This window comes from Physeter macrocephalus, chromosome 5 (genome assembly GCF_002837175.3).
Source record: "Physeter macrocephalus isolate SW-GA chromosome 5, ASM283717v5, whole genome shotgun sequence".
NCBI lineage: Eukaryota > Metazoa > Chordata > Mammalia > Artiodactyla > Physeteridae > Physeter > Physeter macrocephalus.
In genome coordinates, this window is record NC_041218.1 from 39,539,769 (window position 1) to 39,564,890 (window position 25,122).

At 39.2% G+C, this 25,122-nt stretch overlaps 1 protein-coding gene across 8 annotated transcripts in view; it reads left to right on the forward strand.

Annotated features, from left to right (window-relative positions):
* The window catches only part of IMMP2L (inner mitochondrial membrane peptidase subunit 2), a 904,212-nt gene extending 879,940 nt beyond the window's left edge, over positions 1 to 24,272 (forward strand). For 5 of the 8 annotated variants that reach the window (XM_028489863.1, XM_028489868.1, XM_055084908.1 and 2 more), the window contains 2 exons: positions 9,668 to 9,835; positions 23,609 to 23,696. In XM_028489863.1, coding sequence (XP_028345664.1) covers positions 9,668 to 9,832 — 165 coding nt within the window. In that variant the 3' untranslated portion in view covers positions 9,833 to 9,835; positions 23,609 to 23,696. Of the gene's footprint in view, positions 1 to 9,667; positions 9,877 to 23,608 lie in introns of all 8 variants that reach the window. The other 3 variants (XM_028489867.1, XM_024127397.2, XM_028489865.1) reach the window with 2 other exon arrangements.
* Positions 24,273 to 25,122: the final 850 nt, after the last annotated feature.

The window sequence follows — 25,122 nt, forward strand, 5'->3', positions numbered from 1 at the left end:
CAGAGCACTGAGTAGAGTTATCTGTGCTATACAGTAGGTTCTCATTAGTTATCTATTTTATACATAGTATCAACAGTGTATATGTGTTAACACTAATATGTATAAAATGGATAACTAATAAGAACCTGCTGTATAAAAAAATAAAATTCAAAAGAAAAATAGTGTATATATGTCAATCCCAATATCCCAATTCATCCCACCCCCACCCCCTTTCCCCCTTGGTATCCATACTTCTGTTCTTTATGTCTTTGTCTCTATTTCTGCTTTGTAGATCACCTATACCAACTGTTTTAGATTCCACATATATACGTTAATATACGATATTTGTTTTTCTCTTTCTGACTTACTTCACTCTGTATGATAGTCTCTAGATCCATCCACATCTCTACAAATGACCCAATTTCATTCCTTTTTATGTATGGTAGTTCTATTTGTAGTTTTTTAAGGAACCTCCATACTGTTCTCCATAGTGGCTGTATCAATTTACATTCCCACCAACAGTGCAAGAGGGTTCCCTTTTCTCCACACCCTCTCCAGCATTTATTGTTTGTAGATTTTGTTATGATGACCATTCTGACTGGTGTGAGGTGATATCTCATTGTAGTTTTGATTTGCATTTCTCTGATAATTAGTGATGTTGAGCATTTTTTCATGTGTTTGTTGGCCATCTGTATGTCTAATTCGGAGAAATGTCTATCCTACCTAAGGAGGCAAAAGACCCATACGCAGAAAACTGTAAGATGCTGGTGAAAGAAATCAAAGATGACACAAACAGATGGAGAGATATACCATGTTCTTGGATTGGAAGAATCAATATTATGAAAATGACCATACTACCCAAAGCAATCTATAGATTCAGTGCAATCCCTGTCAAATTACCAATGGCATTTTTCACAGAACTGGAACAAAAAAATTTTACAAGTTGTATGGAAACACAAAAGACCTTGAATAGCAAAAGCAATCTTGAGGAAAAAAAACCAGAGCTGGAGGATTCAGGCTCCCTGACTTCAGACTATACTATAGGGCTACAATAATCAAGACAGTATGGTACTGGCACAAAATCAGAAATTTAGATCAATGGAACAGGATAGAAAGCCCAGAGATAAACCCACGCACCTATGGTCACCTAATCTATGACAGAGGAAGCCAGAATATACAATGGAGCAAAGACAGCCTTTTCAATGAGTGGTGCTGGGAAAACTGGACAGCTACATGTAAAAGAATGAAATTAGAACACTCCCTAACACCATACAGAAAAATAAATTCAAAATGGATTAAAGACCTAAATGTAAGGTCAGACACTATAAAACTCTTAGAGGAAAACTTAGAACATTCTTTGACTTAAATCTCAGCAAGATCGTTTTTGACCCACCTCCTAGAATAATGAGAATAAAAACAAAAATAAACAAATGGGACCTAAGTTCTTTTTTCTTAAATGGCCTTTTAAATTTTTTATAAAGGAAACATTCACTTTTTTTAAAATTAGAAAATAGAAGTAAAGCTGTAGTTCCCATGCTTTCACATACATCAGAATTACCAGCAGGGTATAGAAACACAGAATGCTGAACCCCACACTAGACTTTCTGATTGGTAGGCCCAAGGTAGGGGCTACAAATATGCATTTCTGACAAGTTCACAAGTGATACTGATTCTGTGGTTGGGGAGCATAGTTTAAGAATTACTGCCTTAAAATAAGAAAATAGGGATGAACTATAATATAACCCCCTAAGGATAATGACATTGAGATGCATCTTTTTTAAAATTAATTAATTTATTTTATTTATTTATTTTTGGCTGCGATGGGTCTTCCTTGCTGCGTGCGGGCTTTCTCTGGTTGCAGCAAGCGGGGACTACTCTCTTCGTTGTGGTGTGTGGGCTTCTTGTTGCAGTGGCTTCTCTTGTTGCAGAGCACGGGCCCTAGGCACGCAGGCTTCAGTAGTTGTGGCACGTGGGCTCAGTAGTTGTGGCTCATGGGCTCTAGAGCACAGGCTCAGTAGTTGTGGCGCATGGGCTTGGTTGCTCTGTGGCATGTGGGATCTTCCTGGACCAGGGCTCGAACCCTTGTCCCCTGCATTGACAGGCAGATTCTTAACCACTGCGCCACCAGGGGAGCCCAATATGCATCCTTTTTAGTCTTTTTTTCCCGCAGGAAAAAATATGTGTATGTGTGTTGGGGGTTGAGGGAAGAGGGGACAAATACGTAACTTTTTTTTTTTTTAAATAACCCAAAATGAGATTTTGTTATTCACAGTTTTGTACTTGGCTTTTTCCATTTAACATATTATGAACATTTTTACTGTCAGTATAGCTATATCATCATTTTTAATGGCTATGTAGAATTTTAGTGTTGGGATACATCATAATTCATAGAAACTAATAATGTACTTACCAGAATACATGTTTGCAAACTTTTCCAATTATTTACTTATATCCTATGTTTCTTTGATAGTCTTCAGCTTATTTTTTAACGTACTCTTTAGTGTACCTTCCATAATGGAGGCTTGATTTGGAAAATATTAGACATATATAATCCATTTTTCATATTAATTTTTTGCTAAGGACATAATTAAAGGGGAATTCATAAATTGGTCAGTATTAGGTTTTCTTCAGCATTTAGGTTGTATAACATATAAGTTTACTCTTTGTAAGATTAGCTGTCTGCTTTGTCAGCATACCATTTTAATTTTGTATTTGCATGGACACAGTTCTACATGTCCAAAGTGGTGATAGTAGTGTTTATATATTGCTGTGTAACAAACTGCACCAAAATTAGTGGTATAAAACAACCGTTTTATTTTACCCACAATTTTATGCATCAGGAATTTGGGAAGGACTCAGCGAGGTGGTTTGTGTTTGACTCACGTGGCATCAACTGTAGTGGGAAGGGCTGGAGGACCCACTTTCAACATCTTCACTGAGATGTTTGGTGCCTCAGTGTTCTTTGTTCTTTCTCTCACTCTCTCTCCATGTGACATTTCATTCTCCGAGGCTTCTCAGTGTGGTTTGGGCTTCTCACAGCATGGTGATCTCACAGAGTCACAATTCTCATATGATAGTTTCTAAGAAGCACAAGCTGCCAGACCACTTAAGTGCTATGCCCAGAATTGATCAAAGCAGTCACAGGTACCCACTTCCAACCAGATGAAGAAATAGACTTTACCTTTTAAAGGGAGAGTGGGGTGGAAAGATTATATTGCAGAAGAGCATTTGCGTTGTGAGGCACTTTTGTGGTCATCTTTGAAAAATACAATGTGCCATAGGTAGTTTGTTTACATAAAGAAATAATTAGACTCGTTTACGTATACAAGCTTTGACTATTTTGCCAAAAGTATAAAATCTTAAAAACTTATTTTTAAAGATATAGTTCTTTGCTCAATAAAAGATCTGTATTTTGAAGTAATCAATGTTGTGAAATATACTTCATGCTATAATTAATAAACAGGTCCATGTTGTCAGCCACACAGTTAATGGTTCTCTTTCCTAAACTGGTCTTGTCTAAGGGAATGTTATTTTTGACACTGTATTATTTGTTTATGAAGAAGGTATTTGTTGAGTGCCCATCATGGATAAAATGCTACACTGAGTAAGGAATAAAAAGACATATTAGACAGGGGTCTGCCTTAGAGGACCATATAGTCAGCTAGAGAAGATAGGGCATAATGTGTAATTATAAAGAAGGTAACAAGAGGGAAATCTATAGCATTGAGGATGGAAGAGAGTCGTTTTTAAAAAGCTGTATGGAAAATGTTGCTGGAGGGCTTCCCTGGTGGCGCAGCGGTTAAGAATCCGCCTGCCAATGCAGGGGACACGGGTTTGAGCCCTGGTCCGGGAAGATCCCACATGCCACGGAGCAACTAAGCCCGTGCACCACAACTACTGAGCCCGCGTGCCACAACTACTGAAGCCCATGTGCTTAGGGCCTGTGCTCTGCAACAAGAGAAGCCACCGCAATGAGAAGCCCATGCACTGCAACAAAGAGTAGCCCCCGCTCGCCGCAACTAGAGAAAAGCCCTCACGCAGCAATGAAGACCCAACACAGCCAAAAATAAATAAATTAATAAAATTTAAAAAAAAAAAAAGAAAATGTTGCTGGAAGTCAAGGGAGGGATAGAATGAGGATGTGGAGGTGGTGACGAAGGATGCTTAGAGGCGTGGCAAGAGTAAAGCCATAGGTGCAGAGGAGCCAGGAAGTTGTTGTGACCATTTCACTTTGGTAGTTTAGGGCATTCGTTCTCAAGCTTTGATGGACAATGAAGTCACACTGGAGAACTTGTACGGAGCTTGTGTAGGGTACGTGATAAGGGAATAGTGAGAGAAAAGAATGGAAAGGTAGGTAGGTGGGCCTCTTACTGTCTTGCATGCTAGGCCGTTCCTCTTTTACTTCCACGAGTAGGCAGTGAAGAACCACTGAAGTGTGATCATCCTGGGAATTATCTGATTGAAGCCAAGCTTTCGAAAATTAATCTGGTACCAGTATGTATAGCAGCTGGAGCAAAACAAGGTTGGAACTGGGGAGTTTGGAATAGAGGTTACTGTGTTCATTCCGGGAAGAGGAAGTCAGAACGTGTCCCTGGATGATGGCAGTGAGAATGGGAAGGAACAGGGGTATTCGAGCAAGGAAGAATCTGGCAACTAATTTTCATAAGATGGTGGTGAAGCAAAGCCGGAAGTCTAGTTATGGCTCTAAGACTGCAGTGAAGACTGGGCAACAAGGAGACCCCCAAATCCAAAACCAGGGTATGACACTCACTTGGGGGGAAGTGCTGATGAGCTGGTGTGTTGTGTACATCATATTTGCATAATGAGGAGGACTCCTTGTTGGGAGTGTCCAACAGGCCACTGAGAATCAAGTCTGGATGTCAGGAAAAAGGGTAAGGCTGGAAATAGGGATTTGAGGGTTATTGGCACAGTGGTGGGAGTTCAAGATATGGCAATGGATGAGCTTCCCAAGGGACTGCATATAAAGAGAAGAAATATAACCACAGGGAATACCTAGGTTCAGGAAATTGGGATGATGATAAGCCAGCAAACCTGGAGTACCTTTAGAGCGCTAGAAAGAGAAGTAGAGTAAGCACCACGGGTGACTTTCTAGCAGGGAATGATCAGCAGGGTTGAAAATTACAGAGCAAGATGGAGACTGAAGACAGGCCGCTGATGTTTAAGGTCACTATTTAACAGAATGGTGTAAACAGAAATCAGCAAAGGTTAAGGAATGAGTCAGTGGTCAGGAACTGGCACCATTTATAGTGCAGTGTTATTTTGTGAAGAAAATTCATACTTCCTGGGGACCTTTTAACTGCTGTTAAAGAGTGGGAGAAAATCAAGAAAATATTGCTTATTCACCTAAAAGCAATTCTTTGCGATCTGTCACACATGTAATTTAAAGCAACAATGGAGTCCTCTGATCCTCTGGTTTTCATTACTGCAAATGCCTTCACCAGAGCTAGAAGTCTCTTAGGGATGTTACCTTAATCCAGAGGATTTTGTTTTTATTGAGCTCATCTCAGTATATAGAAAAGCTCCTTCAAAGTTTAGCCTTGTATCAAAAAATGAAACATAACAGCACCCATGTTTTATTGCTATTGTTGACAGAGCTCCTAAGAAGGAACTTTATTGGAACAAGAATTCTTGCGATCATTTTTGTACTTATAAACTGACATCATAAGCTAACCAAAGGGCTTCCCTGGTGGCGCAGTGGTTGCGCGTCCGCCTGCCGATGCAGGGGAACCGGGTTCGCGCCCCGGTCCGGGAGGATCCCACACGCCGCGGAGCGGCTGGGCCCGTGAGCCATGGCCGCTGAGCCTGCGCGTCCGGAGCCTGTGCTCTGCAACGGGAGAGGCCACAGCAGTGAGAGGCCCGCGTACCGCAAAAAAATAAAAATAAAATAAGCTAACCAAAAACATTTTTTCTCAAAGGCATAACCCCTAATTGGACACTATTTACGGTTAACAATGGGATACAATATAATGTAGCTATTTTCAACACCTCATTTTCTTCTCTTCTGCTGTTATTTTATTATACTTCAGGCTTCCTCTGCACCTGATTTACTATGAGGTAGCATAGTAATTAGTATGCATCAAGGCTCTGCCCTAGAGCTGTGCACTTTGCACCCTTTCATTCTTGTGGCAACCTTGCAAGGTTGATATTTTTGTTCCCATTTCGACACTGAGAAAAGTAAGGCTGAAAGAAGTGGAGTAACTTAACCAAATGTGGTGCAGCTATTCATTTTTCCAGTCTGGATCCCACTGTGATTTCTTGACTCCAAAGCTTACGCTCTCGGCACTCTGCTACTGATGCTTACTTACCCTACTCCTCTCCCTTGGACCATCTGTGTATCGTGTTATTTCAGGAACATGGACAGTGTGCTACTGATACTGAATCATCAGGATTTTTGATGATTAGAGAGGATCTCTTTTGACTCTGTCTTTAACAAATTTGTTTAGGTTGAGATATCCCCTCCAACTTCTTGTGTTAAAAAAAATTTTTAAGTAATGAAGCAGTTGTCTCTTCAGGGTTAAGAAGACATGGAAAAGCCAGCTGAGGTCAGGGGTTGCGGGGGGAGTGCTAAAACGAAAGGGAAAGCTAATTGGAACTGTTGCTTCAAATGCTGTTAGTACCGGCTACAGTGGGCTAAATATGGCCAGGAAGCCTCATGAAAAGTCTTCATCCAAAGGCAGGGCAGGTTCCACTCCTGGTGCTTTGTGCACTCCACCGCCACTTTGGTAAGGAAAATGATTGATGACACTTTCTTAATACTGGGAAGCTGGCACGGAGATGAAGACGGAGCACCAGATATGTGGAAACCTTCATCATCAGCCAAGTCTCTGTTCCTCTCCCCAGGGCAGTGGGTGTCTCCAGCAGTGGGGCCACAAGGCTAAGCCCAGTTTCTCTTTGGGCTTAAGTCCTGACAATTTAACATTATCTCTGAATTTATAAAGCACCAAGAGTTTTAACAGTATGTATCAGCCTATTGTACTCTCAACATTAACCTATATGTAAAACAACATAATTGTTTGGTACAACACTAAGAATTTATAAATTAGAGCCAGCATTCAGTTATCTGAGTCAGTAGAGTAAAGTCATGTATAATCCATAGTGTCAGATCAAAGATAATTTGTAACTTTGTGCTGGAAAAATACATTTGCCCTTGTTATATTTTCCTCAGGCTACTACTGAACTTATCAACCTTTTCCAAGGTGTGCGCGCACGTGTGTGTGTGTGTGTGTCTGTATACAGCCAATATAGAGAGAAGAGATATGACTTCGAATCATTCAATCTAATTGAGCAAATAGTTTGGAATATAGAAATTTTCTGTAAATAAGCCACACACCATCCATAGTTAGCTCTCAGGAATTCTTTTTGTTTCTTAGTGATCCGACCAGTATTTTTCTTATTGTGGCTATGCCATCTTTGACATGGATCATCTATCATTACATAAACTTGAACTTTAAACATCGTCTATAATTAACTTTCAGACAATAACTGTGCATATTCAAAGTCAAAAGACTAAATTTACCCTAATGTCAATATACTGCAATTGCTATCTCATACAGAGCAGCCCAGCTCCTGGCATTGTGCTAGTATGTTTATTGATTGAATGTCGAATAACCCTCGAGAGATTTCTCTGAATTAACTACTGTAATCAAAGTACAAAAGCAAGACAACTACTATTTGCAGGAGCTCACAGTCTAACCAAAAAAACCATAGAGGCAATTCAGGAACTTAATATCAATATTAGAATTGACATTGGGCAATATGCTTCCCCCTCCCAACTTTATTGAGGAATAACTGACAGATATAATTGTATATATTTAACATGTAGAAAGGGATGGTTTGATATGCATGTACACTGTGGGATGATTACCAAGATCCAGATAATTAACACACCCATCACCTCACATAGTTAACTTTTTCTACACACCCATCACCTCACATAGTTAACTTTTTCTTTGTGTGTGTGCTTTTAACCTGATCGCAGTACCATTATTTCTTTGTTGATTCAAACTATACTAACAAGATGACTTCTCAAGAAGGCAACAAGATCCTTTACAACTAATAAAAGTAGCAAAAATCTATTCAATAGTTTACATTTCTTTTGTTTTTATTTACGTAGTAGTGAACCTGATTAAAAATAAATAGATCATAATATTTAAACTAAAAGATTTATAATTACCCTCCGTAAATAGTATTAGTCCTCATAAATAATACAGCCATTTAAGTAGTGTTTTTGGTTCACACAATTTATTTCTGACCAAAGTGGTATTAAGAGTGTGAAATTAATTTAAAACTCAGCTAAAAATCTTAGAAAGCATTTTACTTACCCTTCTGAAAGAAAAATGTTTAAAAGTAACAAAACATTTATTTCTATTAGAGGAGATATTTTGATCAATCTACTGATTTGTTTTTATATTATATATTTAGTCCATGAGTTACATACATATATACAAATGTATAACCACACTAGGTGAACATCATTTTCAGAATTTTAATAGGTTTTTTCTGGATCTTTACATGTTCTCTAGGCACAGTCAAAAAAAAAATAGCCACTACAGTTTTAAAGCTGACTTACAACTATTTCCTCCCCTAATCTCTGCTCTATTGTCAATGCTCACCTTTTTACAAGCTGAGGGCAGTATGTCTCTACTTGTGCAAAAGTCTCACAAGCCTTGGAGGTGGGTGTGTTACCGCTCAGCAAAATGTATTGATTCTTGCATGTAGCTGACAGCTTCCTAGCATTACCTTTGAAATGCAATGTCCCCCCAGGTCTGTGTCCTCAGCACTCTTACTTTCTTCTTCTCTAGGTGAGCACATTAATTCCCGTGGGTACAATTGGGTGATTCCTGAATGTCTAAGTTCTACTTGCCACCGTTGCCTGGACTCTTGTACAGAATTTTCAGTTGCATTCGGGATGTCTTCCCATGACATTCAACAGGATCCTCAGATTGATAATCCAAAACTGAACTCATCATTTCCCATATCTGCTCCTTCTACTGTGATCCCTCTATTATTAATAGCATTACCATCTTTCCAGGCAGGTGAGAAATGAGCCATCTCTACACCTTGTTCTTTTCTCAACTCCCAGGTCCAATCAGTTACTAAATCGTATCTAGTCTAAATCCACATCATCTCCTGTTTCATTAATTTAATCAGTCAACATTTTTTGAGCTTCTTTCTACTTTCATTCCCTTGATTTAGAATATGACAGTGCCTGCTTCAAGAAGCTCATACTTGGTAAGATACAAAGAACTAAATAGACCCTCACTGTACAGGGTGGTAATTACTAGTTATCATAAGTAAGCTCAGACTGCAGAGAATGGCAAGAGGGCTTGGAGGCCTTCCAGGAGGAAATAACATTGTCTGGAAGGATGAAGACGAGTTATCCAGGTAAACAGTAAAAGAAAGCCTTTCAGGAGGCAGAGAAAGCAGTATGTGCAAACGTGCAGAGGTGTGAGAGTGATTCTGGTACAAGTTGAGGAGCACTGAGACATGAAGCGGAGATCCATTAATGAAGGACCAGACATACCGTGCTAGGAAATGTGGATTTCATTCCCGAAGGCTCCTTTCTTTTCTCTTATACACAATCATATCTCTTGGCAGCACCACTGCAAAAAATCTCCTGACTGTTCTCTTGCTCTCCACTTTCTTGCCTTTTCTTTTCTTTCCTTAGACTGTGGTCAGAGGTGACGTCCCCTGTTGCAGTGTTGGACATATATCTCCTCCTGATCCTTCAATGGCCTGTGTTGCTCACCAGATCACCCTCATTTCCTGCAACCTCTGCTTCTGCCAGACACATCCTATGGGTCAAGCTTGTGACAACCGTCTTCCCATCTGAGTTGTAAGCTCCTCAAGACCGGAGTCTATGGCTCATACATCTTGGTACATTTAGAACATCATGCCCTGTGCTCTGCATAGTAGGCTTTTATGTATCTATGGTGTTGAGTAAAGGGAGTGTCTTTTAGAGTCTTTCCCCACTTCTTCGTTTTCCAGGCTCTTTTATGCACGTGGACCTAACTGCATTGCTGTAGTAAGCACTGCCTTTCTTGTCACTGCCAGCAAGCATTCCTTACAGCCCAGTGACTTGTAACGTGTTTTGCTGCTACAAATCAGCAACAGTTCCCAAAGTGGCATGGATGTGTACAAACCTTAAGGTGCAATGTTTGGTTTTTTTCCTGCAGAAAATGAAAGGCCTCACTTTTCCCTGGGGGGAAAGCAGGTTTAGAAAGCATCAGTGCAGGGCCCCATGCCCAACATTACAATTTCCAGGGCTCTGCACTTTGTATCACTAACGGGTATGGTGAAAACGACTTTGAACTAGGAGCCAGTGCTGAGTCCCAGCCCTAACTGACTGGGCAGCATTTCTGAGCCTCAATTTCCTCACCTGTGGGACTGGGGATTAGACCTAATTTCTAAATATCCTTATAAACATTATTCATGTGTAAGGATTTCCATGGCAGTGTATTCATCAGGTATCTTGGTTGCACATACCACAAACCCCTCCTGACTAATTTAAGTAGAAAAGATGTCATTGGGAGGATATCGATATTGGATATCACTGAATGGATGGGGTGAAAACAAGGCTTGGGAATTAGACACTTAGCAACATAGGACACATTATGATGTCACACATAGGAGCAGGGTGATGGGTTTGGCAACTGGTGTCACTGCACACTTCCTGGCACTCTCGTCTCTGCCAGTAATCTCTGACTATTCCTGTGTCTTTGCATCGCTCCCTCCACATTCGTAGCCCTGGATGTGAGTATCCAATTGGTTGAGCCCTGGTCATGTGCCTACCCTCAGCTATTGGCAATGGAGAGAAGGAATATCTGGACCATCCAGCTTGGGGTGTAGGCAGTGGATGAAGGCATTTCTTCTCACCAAGACTTGTACAGACACACAAAGGTGGTTGAGATGGGTGGTACCCACGCACGCCACACCCATACCTATAATGATCTCAGTGATCCTTAAGATCCTGCTTCACCATGTGTACCTTTATCACTTCAAATACCTGGTGGATATTTCTTCTAGAGAAGCCAGTTTTGCTAGGGTTTAGACCATTCTTTCAATTACCTTTTATTATACTGCACAATTTCTTTTTTCCTTATCAACACAATTCTTTGGATTTTGGTAAGCTTAAATTTAAGAACAGTAGTTATAGCTCTGACCACTAAGATGTTGTTCTGGGATGAGGAAAAGGGCTGAGTGCAGTAGATCATCAATTCCAACTCATCCTTCATTTGTAGATACACAGCCAGATTTTCGGATCAGGAATTATCTCCAGCCACAAACAACACAGAACAGATCTTGTATATCAAAAACACAGGTGAAAGAAATATTTAGAAAAGATCATTTAAAGGGCATTCTATCTATCTGTGCTGCCAGGTAATCTAAGTACTTACCATTGGAATAAGTTAGGTCTCTAGATTACATACAAGACGACATCGCCTTAATCATTTGGCAGAACAGCTAGTTGCCAGTAAGCTGAACTGTCCTACTGTCTTTTAGGTGGAACCTACTTCCATGGACATTGTCCATTTTGATGCTTCGAGTATCCTGTGACAGAGCCCATGTGAGAAATAGCTTGCAGAAATTTAATCAGATAAAAACTTAGCTTCCCCTAAAAATTGGGACACTTCCCCCTCTCCTATGAGAGCTGTGTAAGCTAGCTATCTGAGAGCCACCATGAAGAAGAAAACATGCTACATACCAAGTGTGCTCTCCACAGCAACTATCTTGGCTCTTGTAGTTGTCACTTTTATTTATCTTCTTTTGTTCCTGCTTGGTTGTTTTGTAAGCCTCCTCGATTTCTTTTTTTTTTGAAAAAAGAATAAAAGAGGGATGGGAAGTAGGGAGAGATGGTAAGATAGAGACTGGATGCCAGATAACCACCCAAATGAACAGAGGTAACCATGGTATAGGGATGTGGCTGCATCCACCATAGCAGCAGGTCTGGCAACGGCTACTGGATACCTTGTTGTCCCAAATCCTCTCCTACCAATGGCAGTCTGGTTTGTCTCAGCAGCTGTCTGCCCAGTGGCCTAAATATGGTTTAAAACAATGTCAACAACAATAAAGACTTTTACGCCTCTCCCCTCATGTATTTGTATGAACTGTTTTATCTCCTACATAAAAATAGCAAGTGGGACACAAGCTACTAGAGAGAACACAAGTAAACAATGAGATATCATCAGTAATGTCATCCTCCACTGTGGTTTACTGTTGATACTGTGAGTTTCTGACTATCCAAATTATATTCAAGTATTTCATCACCTGCTTAATCAAGCTGCAAAATAAGGAGTTAGACCACTTCAACTCCAGTGATTTGATTATGTGGTGAAGAGACTGGTGCATAGACATTAATCCTGGGAAATTAATTCATGAAAATTAGCTGGAGATACCCCTAGAGGCCTGTTTTGTATCTATTTGTGCATAAAATGTTGAACTAACTACTTACTGAAGGTGCCGGGGTTGAGGGGGACTGGAATGATTACGCATGATTCTGTCGTTATCTAGAGAGAATCCTGAAGAGGCCATGAAGTGACCTGATAATGCATTCTGATTAAAGCTCAGTCTTGAACAGGAAAATTGCTTTGAAATGATTAAAGTTAAAATTGTTGATAATGAAGGAAAACACTTGTCCTAGAATGCCTAGAATGAGGTCTTTAGAAGAGAGAATCTCATTTTGAATCTTTTGTAAAGCATATGGCTTTCCTTTTCGATGGCAAAGTACTGGGTTGTATCAACCTATCACATTGTCTCAATTTTGCAACTCAGTGCGGGGCAAGGAGGATTAGGAGAATGTTCTAGACAGAAATCTGGCAGGGGATGTCATTGGGTAAAGGTCTACCCTCAGGAGAGGGAAGTCTCCATCATCCCTGGGAGCCAGCTTAGATGCATCGGCTCAGTGGAACCTTCCCAAGGCCTGACCGCAGTCTTTGCTCCCAGGGCACTTGGCTCCTTCATATGTCTGTCATATTGGATTGTATTTTGATGCTCTGTTTAAACATGTGTCTTTCCCGCCAGTTGGTGAGATCCTAGACGGGGTCCCATCCCACCCAGGACTGAGCCCAAAACTCTGGTTACATTTATCCTCTTTGGTAAATATGCATCTTTGCAGATATTTAAAGATAGTAATACTATATCTAAAACTTGGAGGGCAAATGTGTTTCAGAAATCAGACTGTTTGGATGTTGGAAAGGTGGTATCAATGTCTACACACAGCATCTAAACAATATCTATACCATGTAACATAACGTTCCCAGCAGAGTCCGGGGCAACTTCTATAATCAAGCACGTTAATACTTCTGCAGCAAAAATTATGAATAGGCACACTGCAAGGGATAAGTAAAGGGTATGATTTCCTAACAGTTTAGGTCATGTCTGGTTTTGCTACCAGAGAGTCACAAAACAATTGAACTTTTGGAGCTCTTTGGATTTTGGAATTGTAGATAAGGTATTGTGAGCCTGTATTATACATCTTTAGGAAGGAAAGCGTTCTCATCCAAGGGGAATATTCCCAGGTACAAGGACCCTTACTCTTGTCACTTCAGGGAGGAGAAAGAGAACAGCGCTGGGATTTTCTGGATGGTGACGTGTTCTCGTAACTGGCGCTGCTACTAGGGTCCCTGTGGGAGGGGGGCAATGGAAGTGGTCCATTCCCCACAAATAAAGCTTTCTCAGTGTGCCACCACTGCCTCTGTGCCTTTTACCTTACCTGCTGCTGCTTCCCCTGTGTTCTAACTTATTTCTCCATTTTTCTAGAGCTTTCGTTCTCCCCTCCTTTATTCCTTATATATTCTTTTGCTCACCAGCTTAGGTCTTAGGAGTGTTGATACTTTCCTTGTTTGTCTTCTGCATAATTCTTTAGCACATGACCCTCATGCCTCTCATTCACCTCTACAACCAAAGCTTTGCCATTACTAGTTTGTGTTTGAGTAGATGCCAGTCAGTGCTTGCTTAGACTGGAAGCAGTCTCCCTACATGTTTTTGTTTAGAGGACTAGGTTTATCTGCTCAACACTGTGTAGATAAGCATCTTGGGAATGTGTGCTGGTTGACAGGCCGCTACTATTCTCTTTCTGACCCTTGTCTACTGTATCAAACAATGTTAATGAAAACCTCAAATTTCTATATGTTAATCCATGTGTAAAAATAAAGTAGGTGCTATCATTTCTATCCTTCAGACTTATAAAAAATATCCTTTTCATAATATTTTAAAACAGTGCCATTGCTTATTTTTCCATGTGGTATGTTTTTGCCTGTCTTTATTTCTAATTCTTTTTGATTCACTTAGGCCACGCATCTGCTTTTGTTCATGTTTTCAAGAGAGCTCACTTTTATGCTCTCTGATAAAGGAATTATTTTGCTCTCCTCAACCTCTCTCTCTTAGTCGTTTAGGTCGTTTTGCAGTATGGAATTTAAAACATATACATGAAATACAGAGATTTGAAATTTTTATATTCACTGCCTCTTAAGAATTTTAAAATATATTACACAGGCAAAGAAAATTGGTTTGGATTGCCTCTGGTGACCACCATTTACCTCCAAAACAAATGAACCCAAAACAAATGAACCCTGCCTTTAGTGGTGTTGTTGTGTAACACTGACATTCCCGGAAAATGGTGCCCACAGAGGCAGGGCCAGGAAGGCAAATCTGTGCACTATCAGGGCCTCCTTCTCTGTGGAGCAGAGTACCACCAACACCCACAGGGGAAGCCGATGTTGCTGTCTCTTGTCTGTGTGAGCGATGCACTGTTCCATCCAGTGCTTGATGGCGTCGCGTTTTCCTTGGTGACTGACACCAAGATGCAGTGGGTGAGATGTTAGACGTCTCTTCCTTGTGGCTGGCATTGTGATGATCTATGCTGTCCTCCATTTAGTTGGAGTCCCTCCATGGGATTAGTAACTGGTGTACAGTGCTCTGCTCCCTCGGGATTGATCACCAGTGCACAGAACCTGCCCTGCACTCTCCACTTGCAGCATCATATTGAATGCACAGTACCAAAGCACGGGCCCTGAGTGAAGTCCCATGTTTCTCTCCAGTGTCCTGCTCTCCAGGTACCACTCCCATCTCTGGTCTTATCAGTAGTTATCAAGACAACATCCTCCTCTGTGGTACTCCAGTCCAGAAAGAGTTTGTCAGTCCAGCAGTGAACAGTGTTCCCTGGCTGCCACTGTGAGCAGACTGATGTGGATGTTGTATTCAGGAAAAGTTTAATGCGTGGAAGAGGACAAGTAGCTGGAATTTTGGTCTGTTACTCAAAAAACCAATGGTACTCATCCCAGGAGACCAGTCATTATACATTTCTCTCCTCCCTAATATTGTTCATTTGTTTTGGAGGTAAATGGTGGTCACCAGAGGCAATCCAAACCAATTTTCTTTGCCTGTGTAATATATTTAAAACTTCTTAAGAGGCAGTAAATATAAAAATTTCAAATCTATGTATTTCATGTATATGTTTTAAATTCCATACTGTAACTTTAAAAAATTATTTTGAGACTGGACCAAAGAACTGTATCAAGAACTGTATCACAGTTTTTTGGTAGCACTAGTTTGTGGTCAATCCACGGTGGCACATCATCTGTAAAGCTCTTATGTCACTTAATATTGTTTTCCAGCAAACTATGGATGTTTCTCTTAAGGTAAGTTAAGGGAATTTCCTTGATGCCTGGATCAGAAAATATAGCATTTCCAGATTTTAGCTTTCCTCCTTAATGAACATTCACTCGTTCAACAAATATTTGCTGCCGAAAAGTAATTCCTAATCTTGGAAGAAACATTGTCCTTTTCAGAAAACATTTTAATCACAGAAACTTGGAAGTTTTATGCTTCATCTGATTTCTCATATTGGTCCTCTTCTGACCCTGGCTCTAGTTCTGAACATCTTTTTTAAAAGGCGTTTGCTCCCATTAACAGCCATCTTCTTTCTTCCTTAACTTCTTTTCTGTGTTTTCTCCTCTGTCCTATCTCTCGACTCATGTGCTTATGTTTGTCCTTGCTCAGCAATGACCAGTACAAAGTAACTGGTTTTATTTTTATTATTTTACCACAGTACTCACAGACTGTCCTTGCAAGCTCTTCCTTCAACAGAGGGTGCCCTGAAGCTAAGAATCAGAAGAGTGTTCTGTAGACTGTAGCCCTGTGGAAATGGGTGGAGGGAACCAGAGTAACACACACCTGTGCCCCTGGCACCTGAAGCAAAGGCTGGGCCCATGAAGGCTGTGTCTGCCAGATGCCAAAGTAACTCCTTAGTGGAGCCAATTTGATCAAAGACGGGCAGGTCACTGTAAATTTAGTCCATGTGGGTCCTTGGCATCATGTGGGCAAAACAAACCAGTTGACTGATAGCACTGATCACTTTCCAGACAGTAATTTTGGTGTTTGCCAGAGAAGGGATTTCTAAAGAGGGAGCAGGAATATATAGGGGGTGTTTATAGTGATCCCCTGGATTCAAAAAAAAAATTGGAACTTTGGATCTGAAAAATAAGAATTTGAGCTTTACTAACATTTGGTTTTATAGAATGTTAATACTAATACATATGTATATATAATTTTAATATACTTTAATATAATTATATATTATATAATTTTATATTTATAATTACATATACAATTTTAAATATATAAATACAAAGGTGAATTCTCAAGTATTTTTGCTAGTGGGGTACACAGTCAAAATAGTTTGACAAATATTCTAGGTCCTTGATTCCCCATCTTTGGGCAAAAGAGTTATTGTAAGAGGCTCATTAATACATGTAAATGGACCTATTTTCTCATTCAGTAGATACTAAAAATACAATGATCTGCTAAGGGTTTATAATGTTTAATGTGTTTTTGGTGTTTTGTTTTAAAATTTATTGTAAAAGTGAATTCCTCAAGCCTAAAAATACTGTGAATCCATTGGAGGAGACACATCTACACGGGGGACACAAACGAGCAAAGAGAGGGGAGTGTTGAGTCCCAATAAAATATTAGGTTGGTTAGTCAAAGTATTTAAGCTATTGAAAAAAATTGTATTCAATACATGCGTAAGCATCTCTCTTTCTCTCTCACTCTTTAATGACAGATTTTTTTTCCCTTTTTTCTCATCCTCTTCCTTTGTTCCCCTGTTTTGTGTGAATATTGGGACATCTCAGGAACTGGCCTCCAGCACAGTGTTCCTTTTTATTTATGTCTGTATTGGTTTAGTAGGGCTGCCATAACAAAATACTACAGACTGCATGGCTTAAACAACAAATTTTCTCACAGCTCTGGAGCCTAGAAGTCTAAGATCACTGTGTTGGTGAGTTTGGTTTCTTCCAAGGCCACTCTCATTGGTGTGCAAGTGACTGTCCTTTTGCTGTGTCCCGACATGGCCTTTCACCTGTCTACATGCAACCCTGTTACCTCTTTGTGTGCCTTAATTTCCTCTTCTTACAAGCATACCATCAGATTGGGTTAGGGCCTCCCCTAATGACCTCATTTTATCTTAGTCCCTTCTTTAAAGGCCCTATCTCCAAACAGTCATATTCTGAGGTATTAGGGGTTAGGGCTTCAGTATATGAATTTTGGGAGAACACAGTTCTGCCCATAATGTGCATTTCCTTTTGATAAATCTACTTGTTTCAGGAAAGTATGTGGGACTTAGGAATATCAAGAAGTAGTATGATTAGGGTGACTGTATCTTGATTTGTCCAGGACAGTCTCGGACAAATTATTATCCTGACTTAACTTAAAAAGTGCCCCCATTGACTGTCCGAAGTGTCTCATCTGTATGATAAATTATATGGTGATCATGATATAGATATTCGAGAGCCAGAGGGCATGTATTAAAGCCTCAGCTCAAAAAATGTACTGTTATACCTGAGTTTCCTCAACTGTGAAGTAGAGACAATAATAGTACCTGCATCAGGGTTATTGTGAGAATTAAATGAGTCAGTATGTATAAGTAAGTCGTTTGGAACATCACCCTGAATATAGTGAACACTGTGTGTGACATTGAGTAAGCACAGAGGAAATATGTTTGTCAGAGGCGATTATATTTGTAGGTATGATGGTTAATTTTGTGTGTCAACTTGGCTGGGCCAAGGTGCCTAGATATTTGGTCAAACATCATTCAGTGAGAGTGGTTTTGGATGAGATTTACATTTAGATGTGTGGACTTTGAAATCAGGTTGGATAAGTCACACTCACGTACTGGAGATCTGTCAGCTGAAGGCCTGAAAAGAACAAAAGGCTGACATTCTCCCAACCAGGGAGGAATTTACCGGCAGATTGGCTTTGAACTTAAACTACAGCTCTTTCCTGAGTCTCTAGCCTACTGGCCCTCTGCATCAGATTTTGGACTCACCAAGTCTCCATTAATTGTGTGAGCTAATTCCTTAAAATAAATCTCTTCCTATATATACACACATCTTATTGGTTCTGTTTCTCTGGAAGACCGTGCCTAACACAGTATGTGTGGACCCCAAAGCTGTACCTGAAGAGAACTTTTAATTTGTTTAAAGTTTAATATATTTCTGGATTTTTACGCCCTTTTAAATTCACTGTGTTCTTTGCATGTCTATGTACATACCAACCAAAAAAAATAAAGATCCGTGACAAGACAGCTAAGAGAGTGACTAGGCACTCTCTATCTTAATCCCAGTCTTTAACAAACGGTTATATTTTGCATTCCCATACCATGTTTTAAAATGATACTGACATTATCCATCTGTGGGAATTTTCACCATTATTTATAATTATGAAGATGAATCATTTTTTTCAGGAAGTTAGAGTAGCATCTCTAATAAATGTTTGGAATAAAATTATAATAGGTTTTGGTAAACTGAATGTTGATTAAAAAAAATTGAATCACTCTGTTAAAACTGAGCTCCGAAACTAGGAAATCAGGCAAAAATATTGGCACAAGTTCAGCCAAGTTAAAAGATTGGCAGATCAACCTTATGAAAAAAGTTAAACAACTTGGAAAAGCAAATAAAGGCTTGAGGAACAACTGAGTAGCAGCTATCAAATCTAAAAAGGGTTATTGTGGAGGGGATGGAGACCAGCTGTTCTCTAGCTCAGCTGAGCCCAGGCAAGAACAAAAATAGATTAAAAAAACGGCAGCATGACAGACCATTTAGATCTAGGCTTCTGCAGTTAATATGGTTAGAATGGTTACTTAGGAGTTCCAAATATATTCAAGAGAGTTTTTAAAGTTAGTTGGTTAGGTTTACCTTTTCTTGGTGTAAAGCCAAGTGGAAAGTCCAGATCTAGATTTCTAGTGGGGTTAATCAGAATCAGCTTGGATGTGGGATAGGGCTTTTGTAAAAACCACAGGCTCCTTCTTTATGAAGTGATAGGAAGTGGTTTCCAGGATATGCTGTTAAGAATAAAAGTACCATGCAAAAGGGAATATATACCTTCAGTGTGAGAAATAAGGGAAATAAGAATGTAATAGATAAAAACTAATAAAAATATGTATTGGGGTTTCTTTTTTGGAAAAAAAAGGATAAACCAGAAACTAATTAATATAGTTAGCCTATTAGAGAGGTAAGGTAGCAGATGGGAGTGGAACTTCTCTGTGTGTCTTTTTTATTAGTTTATTAGTTTTCTATTGCTGCTGTAATAAATCACCACAAGTTTAGTGGCTTATGACAAGGTAAGTTTATTATTTTACAGTTCTGGAGACCAAAAGTCCAAAATGGGCACTAGGCTAAAATTAAGGTATCAGCAGGGCTGCCTTTATTCTGGAAGCTCTAGGAGATAATTTGTTTCCTTGCCAGCTTTCAGAGTCCACCTGCATTCCTTGGCTCATGGCCCTGTTCTGCATCAGCATCTTCAAATATCTCTCTGAATCTGACCCTTCTGCCTAGCTGGTCTACATTTAAGACCCTGGTGATTACATTTGTATCCATGGAATCCTACAGGATAGTCTCCTTATCTTAAGACCAACTGATCAGCAACCTTGAATCCATCTGTAACCTTAATTCCCATTTTGCCCTGGAACATTACATATTCACACCTTCTGGGGATCAGGATATGCATCTTTGGAGTTTGTGTGGGGACATTATTCTGCATGCCATACCTTTTAAGAATAATTTTACTCTTAAACCATTTAAATATTTATTCAAAAGTTAAACTGAATCAAAAAGGATAACAAAAGCAAACTCTAAAATTGAATACAAATAGAAACAAATGGGCCTAACTATATATCGAATGGAAATATAACTATATTGGGAAGAAAAAAAGACTGAATTCAGCTAAGTTTTGAATACAGGACTCTGCCAATACACCCTTAAAACGAGATCTATTTTAAGGACCAAAATAATTGCAAAGAAATCTCGATTTTTACTCAGGAAATTTGTTGTTGGTAGTATTTATATTATAGTGATCTCAAAACTATTTTTTGTGTATTTTAGGATAGTGTAAATGTGTTGTTATGGGGAGACAGAGTGCTCACTCTGGAAGAAGGGAGATAGAAATAGGGAATGCAGGAAGGTAAGAGAGAATCCTGTGGTTTGGGGTTTTTTGTTTATCCCCTGAAATGGCATAGAAGATTGACACGCCCAGGAGCAATGAGCACATCTAGTACCAGATCTTGATTTCTAAATAGCATTCCTTGATAAAAGAAACCAAGGCTCTTTAAAGAGATGTCTAATTTCAGAGGGAACAGGTATAAAGTACAAGGTAAGCCCACAACACCTAATGGTACCAAAAAGTTAGGAAGTGCTCAAAGATTCATGGAGACATATCCAAAAATCAACAAAGGACTCCCACTGGCCCAATACAGGACATCTGAGTATCAAACAAACCAAATGATAGTAAGATTTTGAATTTAAAAAGGAATCTTTTATGTTAAAATATAGGCATTTGGGAACTTCCCTGGTGGTTCAGAGGCTAAGACTCCATGCTCCCAATGCAGGGGGCCTGGGTTTGATCCCTGTTCAGGGACCTAGATCCCACAAGCCGCAACTAAAAAATATATGTGTGTGTGTGTATATATTGGCATTTGAGGTTGGAGGGGACAGCACTTCTTAAGAATGGAAGCTAATAAATGTAAAAGAAATAACAAATTTAGAAAGCAGGATAATTGATTATCCTGTTTCAGGCAGGATAATCAATAGATGTTAAAATTATTTTAGATGCTTTAGAAACCAGCTTCCTTCAGAGAGCAGTGAGATGATATGTTGTCGACATATAGGATATTTACATTTTAAAATATCATCCCCCTGATTACTTATTACAAAAGGAAAATGACTGGTTTACCAGAGAAACCTGGTCAATATCAACTTAATCGAATGATCAAACTTCACATGACATGGGAGGAACTGATATTTTGTGCCTCCTGATGTGATAAAATGGTAAGAATATAATATCAGCTAAATGGTATTCTTGCCAAGAACACTTGACTCTAATCAGGAGGGGAAAAGAATCGGGCAATTACAGATGTAGAACCTCTAGATTAAGCCAAATGTAAACTGAAGCATCATAGTGACAATCATGATGCAATTTGTGATCCTCAGTTGAAAATTTAAAAAATAAAATAGCTCTGAAACAAACACATTTGGACAATTGAAAACATTTGTATATGGGCTGTATATTAAGTAATATTGTATCAATATTAAATGTCTTGCATATAATGTATTGTGTTCATGTAGGAAAGTGTCTTAGGTGATACACGCTGAAGTATTTGGGGATAAATTCAGCATGATGACAACTTTCAAATGTTTCAGGAAAAAGTATATGTGTAGAAATACATATATTCACATATGAGAGGGGAATGAATGCAGCAAAATGTAAATAACTGGTGAATTTTGGTGAATAGAGCTGTTTTTTATACAACATTTTCAAATTTTCTGTAGGTTTGATTTTTACAGTAACAAGTTGAAGAAAAATTCCTTTATTGGGCCCATGGGCTTCTTGGTACCCTTTGGGCTTATTCTGTTTGTATTTCAAGTTGTTGTGAATGTTTTCCTTACTTTTTTTTTTTTTTTTTTTTTTTTTTAATGTTTCTGGTTATCTATTTGGAAGTGTCTCCCTTGACATCCAGCTCTGAGTCTCTGGGCACTGTGATTTTTCAAATGCATATAAATAGAAGAACTTTAATGAAAGCAGTGTCATATGTTAATCACTATGGAGCTCCAATTTATAGGAAAAATATTTGAAAATAAAATGGACACATAGTATCTGGTTTATAGATGGCACTCAATATGAGTGTGTTTTGTAAGCTTCTACATACCATTAAAATATTACCTGATAGCACCGACAACAAAAGGCACAGATTACCCTTCACAGGTCTGAGGGAGGGCCTGGAAATCTCTGAGTATAGGGCTTTTATCTGCATTTTAAACCAGTTTGCTACATTCTTTTGAGCACTGCAGTTCATGTCCCTAGGGAGCCCTGACATGTCTTTAAGGGCTCCCTCCCTCTCGGGACTCAGTCTTATATCCTCCAGCAAAAGTTCCCTTCCCTTACCTCCTCTTCCATCCATCCTGGTATGTCTTTTACCATCTGCAGTGATTTTCACATAGATTTTCCTCCACTTATGATAGGGTTACATCCTGATAAACCCACTGAAGGTTGAAAATATCTTAAGTTAAAAAATGCATTTAATAAACTTAACTTACCAAGCATCATGGCTTTGTCTAGCCTACCTTAAACGTGCTCAGAACATTTAACATTAGCCTACAGTTGGGCAAAATTATCTAACACAAAGCCTATTTTATAATAAAGTACTGAATATCTCATGTAAGGTATTGAATACTGTACTGAAAGTGAAAAACAAAATGGTTGTAAGTAAGTATCAGTTGTTTACCCTTGTAATTGTGCAGCTCAAAGACACTGCCCAGCATCACAAGAAAGTATCAGTATCATACCGTATATTGCTAGCCTGGGAAAAGATCAAAATTGGAAGTATGGTTTCTACTGAGTGCGTCTTGCTTTCACACCATCAGAAAGTCAAAAAGTCATAAGTCGAACCATCAGCAGTAGAGGACCATATACTGGATTTTTTCCCCTTGTTTTCCCACCTCTCTTCGTGAGCAGTAGATCCGAATTGCTCAGTGTACTTTCGGTGGAGGCACACTACCCAGTCTCACACCTAACTTCTGTTGCTCATCCAGTACGTGGGACAGTATGTTTTACAAAGTATAGATATTTTTAAGGTATCTCTGATTTACCACCAAAAAAAAAAAAAAAAAAAAAAGAAAGAAAGAAAAAGTCTCTCTGAGATACTGGGAACGCTCGAGGAAATTCTGAGAATGTAAACCAGATTCCTGCCTCCGGGGGTTGCGCAACCAGTCTACTGACGATAGAGGTTAAGGGTGCAGCCCCTGAAGTTGGACTACTCAGCCTTGAAGCCAGCCTCTGTGGCTTGAGAGCTATGTGACCTCTGGCTAGTGCTTTAACCTCCCTGAACATAGCTTTCTCTTATGCAAAAAGGGGATATCAGTACCTACCTCAAATGGCTGTATTACAGGAATTTACATATATAAAGCACCTAGAAAAAATGCCACTAAGGGTTTACTATCTTAATCCTCATCATCTTTCCATGGAATATCAGACCTGGATCAAATTCTGTTTTCAAGATATTAATGATGATCCTATATAAAAGAACATCTTTCTCACTTTGTGTCTCTCATGAGTTCAGGTTTCCCTGGGACTCCTGCATGGTCATGCTACTCACATCCTGTGGCCTCCAGAGCGCTGGCAGAAATTGGAATCTGTTCTTCCTCCAGAGCGCTTGCCCATTCAGAGTGAAGAGGACTGCCTGCATGGATCTCCCTGAGCTGCTGCGATGGGGAGGCACCACCACCAACCCCAGGAAGAGGGATGGAGAAGAGGAACACCATAGGGGCAAAGCTTCCCCCAAGATGATGCTGTGCAAGAAACATTTCTATCACATTAAGATGATCTGTATTAGTAGAGAAAGAGTTTAAAAATATTAAACAGTATTAAATGTCACCTGACTTTGTGTTAAATTGTAATACCCTGTTCAATGCCAAAAAATGCAGACCTTTGGGAATATGAAAATTTTATTCCCATATGTCTCAAAGGGGATAAATTTTGGATTTTTTTTTATGCATACTTATTCTATTGACTGTTTGTTAGGTTTTGATTTTGGAGCTTGCTGCTGGAAGAATATGAAGACTAATATGTGATGGAAGTAAATCACATTACTCAGTTACTCTTAAGATGGAAGATGAAGAAACATTATACACATAGTGTTAGGAATTATAATTGACAGTATCTACAATGCAGTGACTGTCAGTTAGGAAGAACAGTAAACTATGATGTAAAAATAAAACACTGATTTGCTCAGGTACTGTTTTGGGTGTTTATTATTTGACCCGTAATAATCATCCATTAATAAGGAATACATTCTCTCTTTGGGAAGGAAGGAAGCAATGGGGAATCAATTCTCTCAATATTTTCATATAGCCAAATCTTTCTTACTGGCCCTTATTTAATCCAGAACTTCTTAGTGATCTCATGCCTATTCACATTGATGAGTAAACCTATTTGTCAATATTCGGTTACTGTTTGGTAAAATGTTCTGAGTGAAATGGAAAAATCACTCCAGATCAACCAAGTTTGATTTTTTTCCCCTCCCAATGATTTTTCAGTGCTCATGTCTATAATTCTGAAATCACCTATTGAAAAGTGGAGTAATATTGGCATAATAGATTTTATAATTTTATAGCTAGGGAGGTAAATTCCCTGCGTGCAAGTCTATATGTATGAAGCTTTTCTTTTTTTCTTCCCATTGTTTGGAGGTTTGTGCTTATGGAAACTACATCTCTAGCTCAATCTCCTCTGTGTGCCTCGTCTCATATTCTTTTGTTTCATCAGCAGATAAGATCCCAAACAAGGCTTAGCCATCTTGCAAATGTGGACGCAAACTCATTAGCTGGCAGGAACAGAAAGAGCAACAGCAAAAAACATATGCAAATTAAGAGTATATGTTACTAATAATAATTCATTAGCATCATAATAGCTAGTTCAACACACATCAGTGAGTACTTATATACTAAGGTTGGTCAAAATTATCATTAAAAAAATATCTGCTTAATATTTCTCTGTGGATCTATATTATCCTTATGAGTTCTTCATTTCCATTTCCCTCTCTTCCCCAACTTGAACTTCACACTTCGGCCTTTAACT